The 12,610-nt window shown below is 35.4% G+C and overlaps 1 protein-coding gene across 9 annotated transcripts in view; it reads left to right on the forward strand.

Moving 5' to 3' along the window:
• ITGB3BP (integrin subunit beta 3 binding protein) overlaps nucleotides 1–12,610 on the forward strand; it is an 82,027-nt gene that overhangs the window by 12,431 nt on the left and 56,986 nt on the right. For 7 of the 9 annotated variants that reach the window (XR_002312440.2, XR_011487846.1, XR_011487847.1 and 4 more), the window contains exon 2: nucleotides 5,034–5,076. Coding sequence is in view for 3 of the 9 variants with exons in the window: in XM_020885590.2 (XP_020741249.1) it covers nucleotides 5,034–5,076 (43 nt within the window). In the remaining 6 variants the exon portion in view is untranslated. Of the gene's footprint in view, nucleotides 1–5,033; nucleotides 5,077–12,504; nucleotides 12,596–12,610 lie in introns of all 9 variants that reach the window. The other 2 variants (XM_070468047.1, XM_070468048.1) reach the window with 2 other exon arrangements.

The raw sequence follows: 12,610 nt of genomic DNA on the forward strand, positions 1-12,610 counted from the left end.
CCAGAAAGGTAGAATCCAGGAGAACCAGTATTTGGAGAGATTATGGCTTAGATTTTTCCAGAACTGATAAGATACAAATCCACATAAGCGACTGCCTTAGATACAGATCGACATGGTTCTGTGCTTAGTCGCTCAGTCATATGTGACTCTCTGTGACCCTTTGGACTGTAGCCCTCCAGGCTCCTCTCTCCATGGAATTTTTCAGGAAAGAATACTGGAACGGGTTTCCATTTTTCTTCTCCAGAAGATTTTCCCAACACAGGGATCAAACTCGCATCTCCTGTGTCTCCTCCATTGCAGGCGGATTCTTTACCCTGTGAGCTATTCGGGGGAAGCCCAATTCTTTATCAGTCTTTTGATAAAGAAGCTTTTGACACCATAAACATGTTGCCCAATAACTGGTTACAGTTTGGGCCAGTTTTATCGTGAAGAATAGCAAGGTTAATCATTCATTTAGTTACTTTCACATGGTAACCATATTTCTACATACATTGGAGTGATAGTCCCACTTACCCATACTGTGATAGTGAATCATTATATGACCTCTGTGAATGTTGAACACAAAAGAGCATAAACTTAAATGAAAGGGAGAATGCAAAAAAGAGGAGATTCTTATTCCTTCTTTGCTCATTCCCATACATAGAATGAAAAATACATCATTTTAGATTTCTTAATTTACATCTTAAGAGTTACATGGGATGTGAATTTGGCCATTGCCTTTAATCAAAGGATTTTAAGGGTCTCATAAGCATATTCCATAATCCTCTAAACACTCTTCATGTAGTTGAACTGGCAGTGAGATCTCCATTATAGAGAGGAGTAAATGGAAGCACTGTATACCAAATGATATTTTTGTATCCATTCAGAAATGTCTTACTGGTTTACAGGCCAGTATTATTATCAACTTTATGAAGCTTAGTGTGATTATGTGATTTGCCCAACCTTAGAGGAAGAATTTGGCATAACATCAAGGCTCCCTGAGTCTTATCTGCCTTACTAATTTTATCTCCTCCCCACACATACACACACTTAACCTCAGCTCTGCTACTCAAATCATATTTAATCCAATGTTTTAAATGTCCTGTAAGGGATGATGGATTACTGTTAGTCACAATTGTGGTTACTTATGAGGGAGAAAAAAAACTGAACAGGATGGGACAAAAGAAGGGTTTGGGGGCATATATGACACACATCTCCCATTCAAGTTCTAACCAGGTCGGACCCTGATTAGCTTCTGAAGTCAGATGAGATTGGGCTCATTCAGGGTGGTATGGCCATAGACAGATGGCAAACTTCTGTTTGTTCATCCTGGGTGATGGTTACAAGTGTGGTTGCCTTATAATAATCCATTAAGCAATATATTTGTTTAATGTTAAAAAAGAGAAGGTCCTGTAAGGGAACCTTAAGTCATGTAGCTTCATGAATCTTTGAAGTATCATTCCTGGTTCTTTATTAAAAATCAAATGATAGTTTATTTTTTTCTAGAACAACTTTAAAAAAAAATATTGTAACTGCTATTAGTAATGTTGTATACTAAAACTCATGCACTTGTTCTGTTCTGATGAATTGTTATTCATTTGCCAAGTCATGTCTGATTTCTTTGTGACCTCATGGACCGAAGCTTACCAGGCTCCTCTGTTCATGAGATTTTCCAGGCAAGAATACTGGAGTGAATTACTATTTCCTTCTCCACAGGCTCTTAGGGATCCAATCTGTGTCTCCTGCATTGGAAGGTGGTTTCTTTACTGCTGAGCTACCAGGGAAGCCCCTCTGATGAGTTAGAGAATCCCAGTCAGGATATTACCATGTGGGAAGCTAAATAAAATAGTGGACGATGGTCTTAAAGAGTAATATGGCTAATTCTATACAGTTACTCTCTTTACCTGTTGATATGAAACTGTAATATATATCTTTATCTTTCTTAAATATCTCACCAGCAGTAATGCTGGTAGCAAACAGAATTTTGATCCCAGTGAATCTAAACCTAGTACACCTAAAGCTGGACTTACATTCAAATTGTGGGCATAGGTATAGATTTGGGTTAAGGTGGAAATGAAAAAAAAAAAAAAAAAAAAACCTGTAGAATTTAAAGAGTTACCCATAAGTGGGATGTAATTAGGAAATAATAGGTGGGATGTAATTAGTATATAGTGAGGCTTCCCTGGAGGCTCAGTGGTAAAGAATCTGCCTGCCAGTGCAGGAGACACGTATTCAATCCCTGGGTCGAGAATATACTCGAGAAGGAAATGTCAGCCCACTCCAGTATTCTTGCCTGGGAAGTCCTATGGACAGAGGAGCCTGGCAGGCTACAGTTCATGGACTTACAAAAGAGTCAGACATGACTTAGTGAAAGTGTAGTTTTGTGGCATTTAAGTACAGGTAACCCTTGAGTAATTTGGGGATTAAGGACACCAGTTACAGTCCACTTACAGATTTACAATCAGCATTGCATATCCCTTGTTCCACATGCACGGATTCAACCATTTGTGGTTGTGTAGTACTATAGTATGTATTTGTTGGAAAAATAAAACTCAAGTATAGGTGGATCCTCACAGTTCAAACTCATGTTGTTCAAGGATCAGCTGTACTTTCACATTGTTGTACAGCTGTTACCATCATTCATTTCCAAAACTTTTTTTAATCTTGCAGAACTGAAATTTTCTGTCAAACAGTAACTCCCTATTCACCTCTCCTCCCAACCCATGGTGACTACCTTTCTATTTTCTATCTTTATGAATTTGACTGCTTTTAAGCACCTCACTTGAATGGAATTATATAGTATTTGTCCCTTTTTGATTGGCTTATTTCACTAGCATAATGTCTTCAAGGCTCATCCATGTTGTAGTATGTGGAATATCTTTCCCTTTAAGGCTGAATAATATTCCCTTTTGTGTGTGGGGTGTGTGTGTGTGATTGTGTGTATACACACACAGATATGTATATGCCAAATTTGTTTTACTTATTCCCCTGTCCACAGACACTTGCACTGCTTTCACCTTTTGGCTATTGTCAGTAATGCTGTTATAAACATGAATGTCCAGATGTGTCCCTACTTTCAGTTCTTTTGGGTATATGTTCAGAATTGGGATTGCTGGTTTATATGTTAATTCTATGTTTAATTTTTTGAGGAACTGACAAACTATTTCCATAGCATCTTACCATTTTACAGTCCTATCAGCATAAGAGTTCCAGTTCTGCATTCTGAAAAACCCCTGTTTTCTGGAGGTTTTTTGGGAGGTGGGGTGAGGTTGATGGTCGTCATCCTATTGGTTGTGAATTGTTATCTTGTGGTTCTGAATTCTCTAGGCCAGAATACTGGAGTGGGTAGCCTTTCCCTTCTTCAGGGGATCTTCCCAACCCAGGAATCAAACTGGGGTTTCCTGCATTGCAGGCAGATTCTTTACCAACTGAGCTATCAGAGAAGCCCTGATAAAACCGGGTTCGATTCCTGGATCGGGAAGGTCCACTGGAGAAGGGAGAGGCTACCAACTCCAGTATTCTTTGGCGTCCCTTGTGGTTCAGCTGGTGAAGAATCTGCCTGCAATGTGGGAGACCTGGGTTCCATCCCTGGCTTGGGAAGATCCCCTGGAGAAGGGAAAGGCTTCCCACTGCAGTATCCTGGCCTGGAGAATTCCACGGACTGTATAGTCCATGGGATCCCAAAGAGTTGGACATGACTGAGCAACTTTCATTTTCACTTTCACTTTGAAGTTTTATATATACAAAAACGTCTCACACACCTGAATAGGGTAATATATATTCCAAAACTAAATATGTGTGCTTTTTTGAATTAAGTGCCATTTTTATTTGTTCGTACCTCTGTTCTCTTGCTTCATTGAGAATTCACATTAAATATATTTCAAGTGGACTTCTAAAAGATATGAGTAATTCTTTAAACCAATTTAGTTAATCTTAAGAAATAGTGTTATTTATTAGGCTGATGTAGATATAATAGGAAAATTAAATGAACTATTCTAGATAAACTTTTGTATTTAACATTTATTGCTGAGTAAATTTTATAAATTGTCTATTTCTTCTATTCTTGCTCCTGTCACTTGTTTGAAATTCAGTAGTCAGTTATTTATGCATAGTCATTTTCTAGGATCTATAAATTTTGTTTTGTTTTCTGTAATACAAGCTATAATAAATTTTTTTCTTTATGCTCAAATTCTCTTAATATTTTAAGTAATTTTATTTCTTTTTCTCAGAGATTAAGAAGATACTTTTAATGCTGCATTTGTCACCGAGAAAACTAGTTTTAATTTATATTGACCTTTTTCTCCTTTGAGCATTTAATCTGCTTTCAATAAAATGTTGATGACTGCTCTTTAGAAGACAGCTGAACGAAATAAAGTATTATAAATATTCAGCTTTCCTTTCTAAGCTTTGTCACCAACAGCTGGGCATCCAGTTTAGCAGAACAGATTTTGCACAGAGAGAGCCTGGCATGTTCCTGAATCAGTATAGTGAAGGAGACAAAAAAGTAGTTTCTTATGGATTGGGGACTTATAAAGACATAGAGCATCTGTTACTCAGTTAAGTCATAGTCTGGTTGCACTGAATCATGTTTAAAGCTAGAATAAAGTGTAAAACTTTTTCACCTTGCTCATACCTTTATTTTAATATCTAGTATATTATTCTTGCAAATAAAATGCTTTCAACGTCTCCATTGAAGGTATGTAAATGATTTTGCTCTTATCTATAATTTTTCATTAGTGATATTTTAAAACACAAAGATATTAATTTTTTACTAAGTATTTTATTATATAACTTTAATGTTTGAATTGTATGATAGTGCATATATATACAACTCATATAAAAGTCCATTTAAATATTTAATTATGATTTCATCTTGATATATGCTATTAAGAAAACAATTTCCTCATTGTGAAAATTGCTTTCTTCATAGGTTTTCTACTTTAGTTGTTGAAAGTAACTTAAAATGGAATCTTTGTTTATACAGATTACTCTTAAATACTTGGCTTACTTGAAGCATATTAAATCTAAGATGTCTTTAAATATTTTGTTTGCAGTGTTAAAAGATCACTGAAATTGGATGGTCTGTTAAAAGCAAATGTAAGTATTTACTTGTGACTTTGTAGTTGCATAATAACATAATAAGATTGTATTTTTATTTTTTTAACAGCTAATTTTCTCTTATACTAAATGTAAGAAGTATCAGAAACTCCTGTGACATAATTGTTATTGGCACACCATTTTCTACATATAAAATTTGTAATATATGGAAATTCCTTGCAGGCTTGAGATTTTTATTTAAGGGACAAATTGTTTAGAAGCCTTAATGAAATAATTTAGTAGAAAAAAATACTTTGCAACTTAAATGCAGATAAATAAAGATGGAACAGTAGACAGTGCTTTAATGTACATTCTGTAATCTGCTAAATTGAAATAAAACATTAACAACATTTTTATATCAAAAAGGTAACTACCCCCTCACCTCGCTGACATGGTTAAACATAAAATACTAGCACTGTGATAACTTTCACCATGGTTGTCACAATAAGAATAAAATTGTACTGTTGCTGTTACAGTTTATAAATCTTGTCATAGCACATTCCCAATACCAGCATATCATGACATATGCTAGTTTATTATCTGTTTATTATCTTTTCATACCAACAGTGGATCTAGATACAAACACTAATACTAGGATACTTATGGCCTTAGTAATCTTAAATGCAAATGAATTGGTGAGAAAGTAAATAAAAATAAATAGCTAGTCAATAAATAGGCTCCTGTATGAGATCCCATATGAGAATGCCATTTCAAGAAATGGGTTTTATATGGAATTTCTCTTCAGAAGACTCACTGGTATTTAACAATTTACCATTTTTAAAACTTCCTAGATGCTTTTCTAAAAAATTTAAACAAAGGTGGCAAAATACTGCAATGCCACTAAAAAAATCATTAGCTGTGTAATTAGCAATTTAAAACACCATTATCCAACTTGTTCTGTACAGAATGCAGCTGTGACTGTAATTTTGCATCTGTTTCTTTGGTCAGAATGGTATTTTGGTAGATGAGTAGTCCAGCTTGAAATGAAATACAGTTCTTCTCTGCCCCAAGACTGTTCTTTGGGAGGTGGTAACACCATTTGAGTGAAAGAGAATGGCCATTTAGGAATTCATCCTTTTCATAAAGTACAGTTGTCATGGATAGCTTTCTATCTAGTTTTTCTCCAGATTAGGATATTTCAAGGTAACCATTGAAACAGTGAATATCCTGTATTAGAAAAATACATTGTTATGTTTGGCCCAGTTCTGTACCTTTAAACCAGTTGACAGTACCACATGGCCACCAACTGCTAAATGCGAGTTCCTTAAATCCTAGCCAGGGCCTTCAATATTTCTATTTTCTAACCTACTTCTAATACATATTATTATTTCTGATATTTTCAGCTTTGGTACTTTTGCCTCATCATTTATTTGCAACTCTATCTTAGATCTGACAACTCTTGCTCTGGCGCTACATCTAGGCTTCTCTCCTTAGCTATATTTATGCATCTGTCTACTCCAGTAATAATTTAGCCCTGAAGCAGTCTGGTTCCCAAGAATCTACCTATATGCCAGTGATTCCTTTGAGGCTGCCTTAGCCCATGCAAAGGAAAATCAGACATTTAAAACCTTACCTACAATTGCTTTGAAGCTACAAAGGAAGTCATAGTAACTTTGTGGTCATTTTGCCTTACCGGCGTGATGCTGAAAGAAGACAACTGTGGTGTTGAAGGAAAGGAGATGGCTCTTAAATGCTAGTTGGTTGAAGTGTAGTCTGTTCATCTTAAACATCTAGTGTTTCCTCTCCCAGAGATGTTTGGAACTAGCAAATCCCAGTGTTCCCAATGTGGTTACGGACCTTTATGAAGATAAATGCTCCATGATGTTAGGGCAAGTCTGCAAAAGTAATTTTCCTTATGAGTCCCCTAATAGGAAAAATAGAGGTATGGCTCATCCCCTGTGATCTTCCATTTCATATACAGTCTATCTACTACAAGTACTACTATTTGCTAGTCCTCCCAAATTGTTGAGGGTAGTGAGGAGTAATAAAGGTTTTGATTTCTCATTACCTACAGTATTGGGGTTGCTCAAGTTATTACCCTTCAAACACTCTTTTTAGATGAATTTTCAAAGACAAAGTTGAATTATTTATTACAAATAATTTGAAAATTGTTCATTACAAATAAACTACCAGTGGCAGTTCAGATGAATTTGTAGGGACAGCTGTAACCTGGTCATATACCTAGCCAGCTTGACCTAATCTCTTTCAGGCTACCTCAGAGAAGGAACTGGAGAGCAGACGCTGCAGATGGGAAGGGAAGGAGCATACTTCCTACCAAGGCCAGCTTAATAGGCATTCTGCCAGAAGGAATGGCAGTGCAGGTTTAGGGGAAGTTTGCTGATTTGGACATGCATATCCCAGTCGAAATTACTCTGTTACCATTAGTAGGATACTCCTAAGTCTGATTATTTCCATTATCTCATCTCTCTAAGACAAGACTTTTCCTGACTCCTGAAATTAGAAAGAACATTGGATTTCAGGGCTTTAGAAAATACGACAGCTCACATTCTGTAGGCTCAATCATTGGTCTGGCTCATGTCTGCTCCTTTCTCTTCTCCTTCCCTCCTCTTGCCCTGCTTTTTTCCTTACCTTTTTATTATGGAAATTTTTGAACATATACTAAGATAGAGACAATAATACAATGAAGTACCATGTAACCATCACCCATCTTCCAAAATTATTAACATTTTGCTAATTTTGCTTCATCCATCTCTATATATGTACATATATATTTATATATGTGTGTATGTATCTGTATATTTTTCCCTGGAATTTTACAAATCTCACACATGTTACTTCATTAGAATATTCTTCAGTGTGCATTTTAAACAGATAATGACTCCTTTCATAACTATAGTGCCACTATCATAACTTATAAAATAAGAAGTAGCTCCTTAATAATATCTTTCACCCAGTCCATATTCACATTTCTATGGTTGTTTCAAAATGTCCTTTTATAGTTGGCTTGTTAAAATCAGGATCCAAGCAAGATTTCCACATGTAATGGTTTTTATGTATCATAAGTCTTTTTTTTGCACCAAGTCTTTTAAAATCTCCCTCTTTTTCTTATAATTTATCTTTTGGAAAAAACTGAAATATTTTTTCCACAAGTGTAGTTCACATTCTAGATTTTATTGTTTTCTTGTGTTCTTTAGAAAAGTGATTTCTCTATTCACATTTCTCTATTTCACAATTCACATTTCTTCACATTTCATATAAAACGTCATTAAAGCTAGAGGCTTGATTAGATTCTGGTTCATATTTTTGCCAAGAATGCCTCATAGGTAGTCTATGTATTTCCTCTTGCATTACCTCCACAAGTACAAAGTGGTCTTGGTTTCAAGTGTTACCAGCCTGATTCACCCATAGTAAAATTCTCTGTCAGTCTTTCTCCTAATTTTTTTTTTTAATTCATTAATGATTATTTTATAGATTCTTTTTTCACTACAGTTACCAAATACTGATCCCTTTTTTGCCTTTTGATTTTGGAGAATTTTGATTATAGAGAATGCACTGCCTACTATACAGCTTCAGTAATTATCAACACAAGGCTAATATTGTTTCATATATGCTCCTATGCATACTTCAGTATCCCCTGTAGTAGATTATTTGAAGCAAATCTCAAACATTACCCATATCATCCATAAATACTCCAGTAATTATTTCAAAAAGATAGACTTTAAAAAAGGTATAGTATTACACCCCACTCCCACCTCTGCTATGATCCCTGCAAAAAAATCTCTCTCAAAATTAACATTAATTCCTTAATCCTTAAGTGGACATCTTTGCTCAAATTCTCCCAATTATCTCATATATGTTTTTTGACAGTTCAGTTCTTTTTAAATTTTAACATTTTTTATTGATATTCATAATAATATAAAATTCATAATTTAAAAGTATATACCAGTGATTTATTATATACTCATTGCATTGTGCAGCCATCACCTATATCTGATTTCAGAACATTTCCACCACCCCCAAAAAATATCCATACCTATTAGCATGTTAGTTACAGTTCCCTCCTCCTCTCATTCCCTGGCAACTACTAATTTGCTGTTTCTGTGGATTTGCCTATTCTGGCCATATTATATAAATGGAATCATATAATATGTGGCCTTTGGTGACTGACTGCTTTCATTTAGCATAACATTTTCAAGTTTTATCCAAGGTTTATCACATCGTAACAGTACTTTATTCCTTTTTATGGCTCAATCTTATTCTTTTGTGTGGGTATATCCCCTTTTGTTTATCTGTCCCTCAGCTGAAGAATGGACTTCCATTCTTGAGTGCTGTTAGTGGTGAAGAAACCCCCTGCCAACGCAGGAGACACAGGTTCTATCCCTGGGTCAGGAAGATCCCCTGGGGGAGAGCATGGCAACCCACTTCAGTATTTCTGCCTGGAGAATCTCATAGACAGAGGAGCCTTGCAGGCTTTGGTCCACAGGGTTACAAAGAGTCAGACATGACTCGAGTGACTTAGCACATACATACAGCTGAAGGACCTTGGAGTTGTTTCCACTTTTTTACTATTACAAATAATGTTGCATATAACATTCTTGTACAGCATTTTGTATGAGTATGTTTTCAGTTTTCTTATATACTTGGGGTGGAATTGTTGAGTCATATGGTGATTCTAACTTTTTGCAAAATTGCTAAACTCTTTTCTACAGCATTTCACATCCCCACTAACAGTATGTAAGGGTTCCAGTTTATCCACATCCTTCCCAACACTTGTTGTTATCTGACTTTTTGATTCTAGCCATCCTACTGGGTGTGAAGTCCTATCCTGTTGTGGTTTTAATTTGCATTTCCCTGGTAATGTTGAACATCTTTTCATGTGCTTATTGGCTATCTGTATATTTTCTTTGGAGAATTATCTCTTCAAATCTTTGCCCATTTTTTAATTGGGTTGTCTTTTTACTGTTGAGTTGTAAGAATTCTTTATATATTCTCAACACTGTTACCTTATCAGATACATGATTTGCACGTACTTTCATCAGTTCTGTGGATTGTCTTTCTTGATAGAATCCTTTGATACACAAAAGTTTAAAATTTTGATGAAGTCCAACTTATTTTTTCTTTGATAGCTTGTGCAATCTAAGGTAATGCAGACTTCCACTATGTTTCTTTCTCAGAGTTTTATAGCTTTTAGCATGTATGTTAAAAATCTAATAGATAATAGAGTTCATTTTTGACATGGTGTGTGTTAGAGGCATGTAGTTTATTTGTCCTAGCAGTGTTTGTTAAAAAGCTATTATTTCCCCCATTGAATGGCCTTAGAACTCTTACTGAAGATTAGTTGACTATAAATATATGAATTTACTTCTGGACTCTCAAATCTATTCCATTTGTCTACAGATCTGACCTTATGCCATCACCATGCTGTGTTTCAAAATAAGAAGTTTTTAATTACTATAAATTTGAAGTTAGGAAATATGAGTCTTCCAGCTTTGTTCTCTCTGTTGCAGAGATTGGGCTATGGTTTTCTTTCCAGGTATTCTTCTGGTGTTGCTATCAGAGTAATGCTGAGTTAGGAAGTGTTCCCTGCTTTTTTATAGAATCTGAGAAGAATTGGTGTCACTTTAAATGCTGGTAAAATTCACCAGTGAAGCTCTCTGGCGCTACAGTTTTCTTTTTCACAAATTTTCTGAGTTAATCTAATCTCTTTACTTGCTTTTAATGGGTTCCAGTTTTCCATTTCTCCATGATTCAGTCCTGGTGGGTTATGTATTTTGGGGAATTTGTCCACTTCATCTAGATCAGCTAATCGGTTGGCATGCAATTGTTCACAGTATCCTCTTCTTATCCCTTTTATTTCTCCAAGGTTGGTTGTAATATCTGCCCCTCATTCCTGATTTTAGTAATTTGAATCTTATTTCTTTCTTGGTCAGTCTAGATAAAGGTTTGTTGTTTTTTTTTTGCCCCCCAAAGAATCAACTTTCGAATTCATTGATCTTCTCTCTTTTCTTATTTTCCATTTCATTTGATTTCTCCTTAATATTAATATTTTTTTCTTCTAGTGTCTTTGGGTTTAGTTTATTCTTTTTCTAATTTCTTAAGGTGGAAGCTTAGGTTATTAATTTGAGAGCTTTCTTTTTTTAATGTAACCCTTAAATTTTCTCTGAGTACTACTTTCCATCCGGTAAGTTTTTATATATGTTATGGTTCATTTTCATTCTCCTCAATGTGTTTTCTAATTTCTTTTTTGGTTGGTTGTTTAGGAGTATGTTGTTTAATTTCTATAAATTTATTTTCCAAATGTCTTTATGTTTTTAATTTGTAATTTTATTCTGTTGTGATTAGAAACTGTTCTTTATATGATTCTAATTTTTTTTCACATTTACTGAGTGGTTTGTTTTTTTTTCTTGCTGCTTAACGTATCTTCTGTCCTGGCTAATATTACATGTGCACTTGAGAAGAATGTGTATTCTGCTATTGTTGGATGGAGGGCTCGATAGATATGTGTTAGGTCTGATTGGTATATAGTATTGTTCAAGTCTAATGTTTCCTTGCTGATTTTTTGTCTAGTTGGTCTGTCTAGTATTGAAAATGAGGCATTGAAGTTTCTAGCTATTATTTTTCTTTTTCTTCCTTCAGTTCTGTCAGTTTTTGCTCCTTGTATTTTGGGGCTGTCTTGTTAGATGTGTGTGTGTTCATAATTTTTTTATCTTCTTTTGTTTCAGTATCAGTGTGTCTTTATTCACTGAGTTTCCTTGGCGAGAAGAGGAAAGGGAAAAAGGATCAACATACAGCAGAAGCATATAGTAAAAATGTATTGCAGAAAGGAAAGGAAGCATCCAGTATAACCAAGAACACACACTGCTGGTAGAGTCACCAAAGGTCAAGGGAGCTCAGATTTCTGTAGTTCAGGGATGAGAAGAAGGAATCGGGGGAAGAACAAAGAGGATCAGGCTGTCCTTCCTTCCCTATAAATTCAAGAACTGGCACAAAACTTCAGTGTCTAGGAGTAAAACATGGAGTTGTTACTTTGTCCATCTCTTATTAAACATGTATTTTGACTTGAGTTTTTTGTATCTGCATCAAAGCCCCTCAGTGACTTAAATCCACATTCATTTTCCTCTCTCGGTTTCCCACCGCTTCTTTCTACATGAAAGCCTCCCATTTCTCCCCTCTTAATAGGAAATTAAATAGATTTGGTTCATCCATATGCCATGTAAGTTTTGGCATGAATCATATGAAGGAGTAGTCTTCACTCACAAGGTTTGGCACAAGGAATGACATTCCTAATGTCTTCAGGTTATTTTACACAAATCATTCAAAAGTTATGGAGATACTCAAGAATCACATGAGTATGTCTGGTAAGGTAGGAGTCAAGCTTTTAGGAAAGATCTGGTTTAAAATAGGAAAGGGAGAAAAAAAGGATGACCCAAGCCTTTCACTTTTTTCCTCTTTGTTGTTCTTGTTTAGTGGCTAAGTCGTGTCTGACTCTTTGTGACCCCTTGGACTATAGCCTGCCGGACTCCTCTGACCATGAAATTTCCCAGGGAAAAATACTGGAGTGAGTTGCCATTTC

This window comes from Odocoileus virginianus, chromosome 5, assembly GCF_023699985.2.
Source record: "Odocoileus virginianus isolate 20LAN1187 ecotype Illinois chromosome 5, Ovbor_1.2, whole genome shotgun sequence".
NCBI classification, from domain to species: domain Eukaryota; kingdom Metazoa; phylum Chordata; class Mammalia; order Artiodactyla; family Cervidae; genus Odocoileus; species Odocoileus virginianus.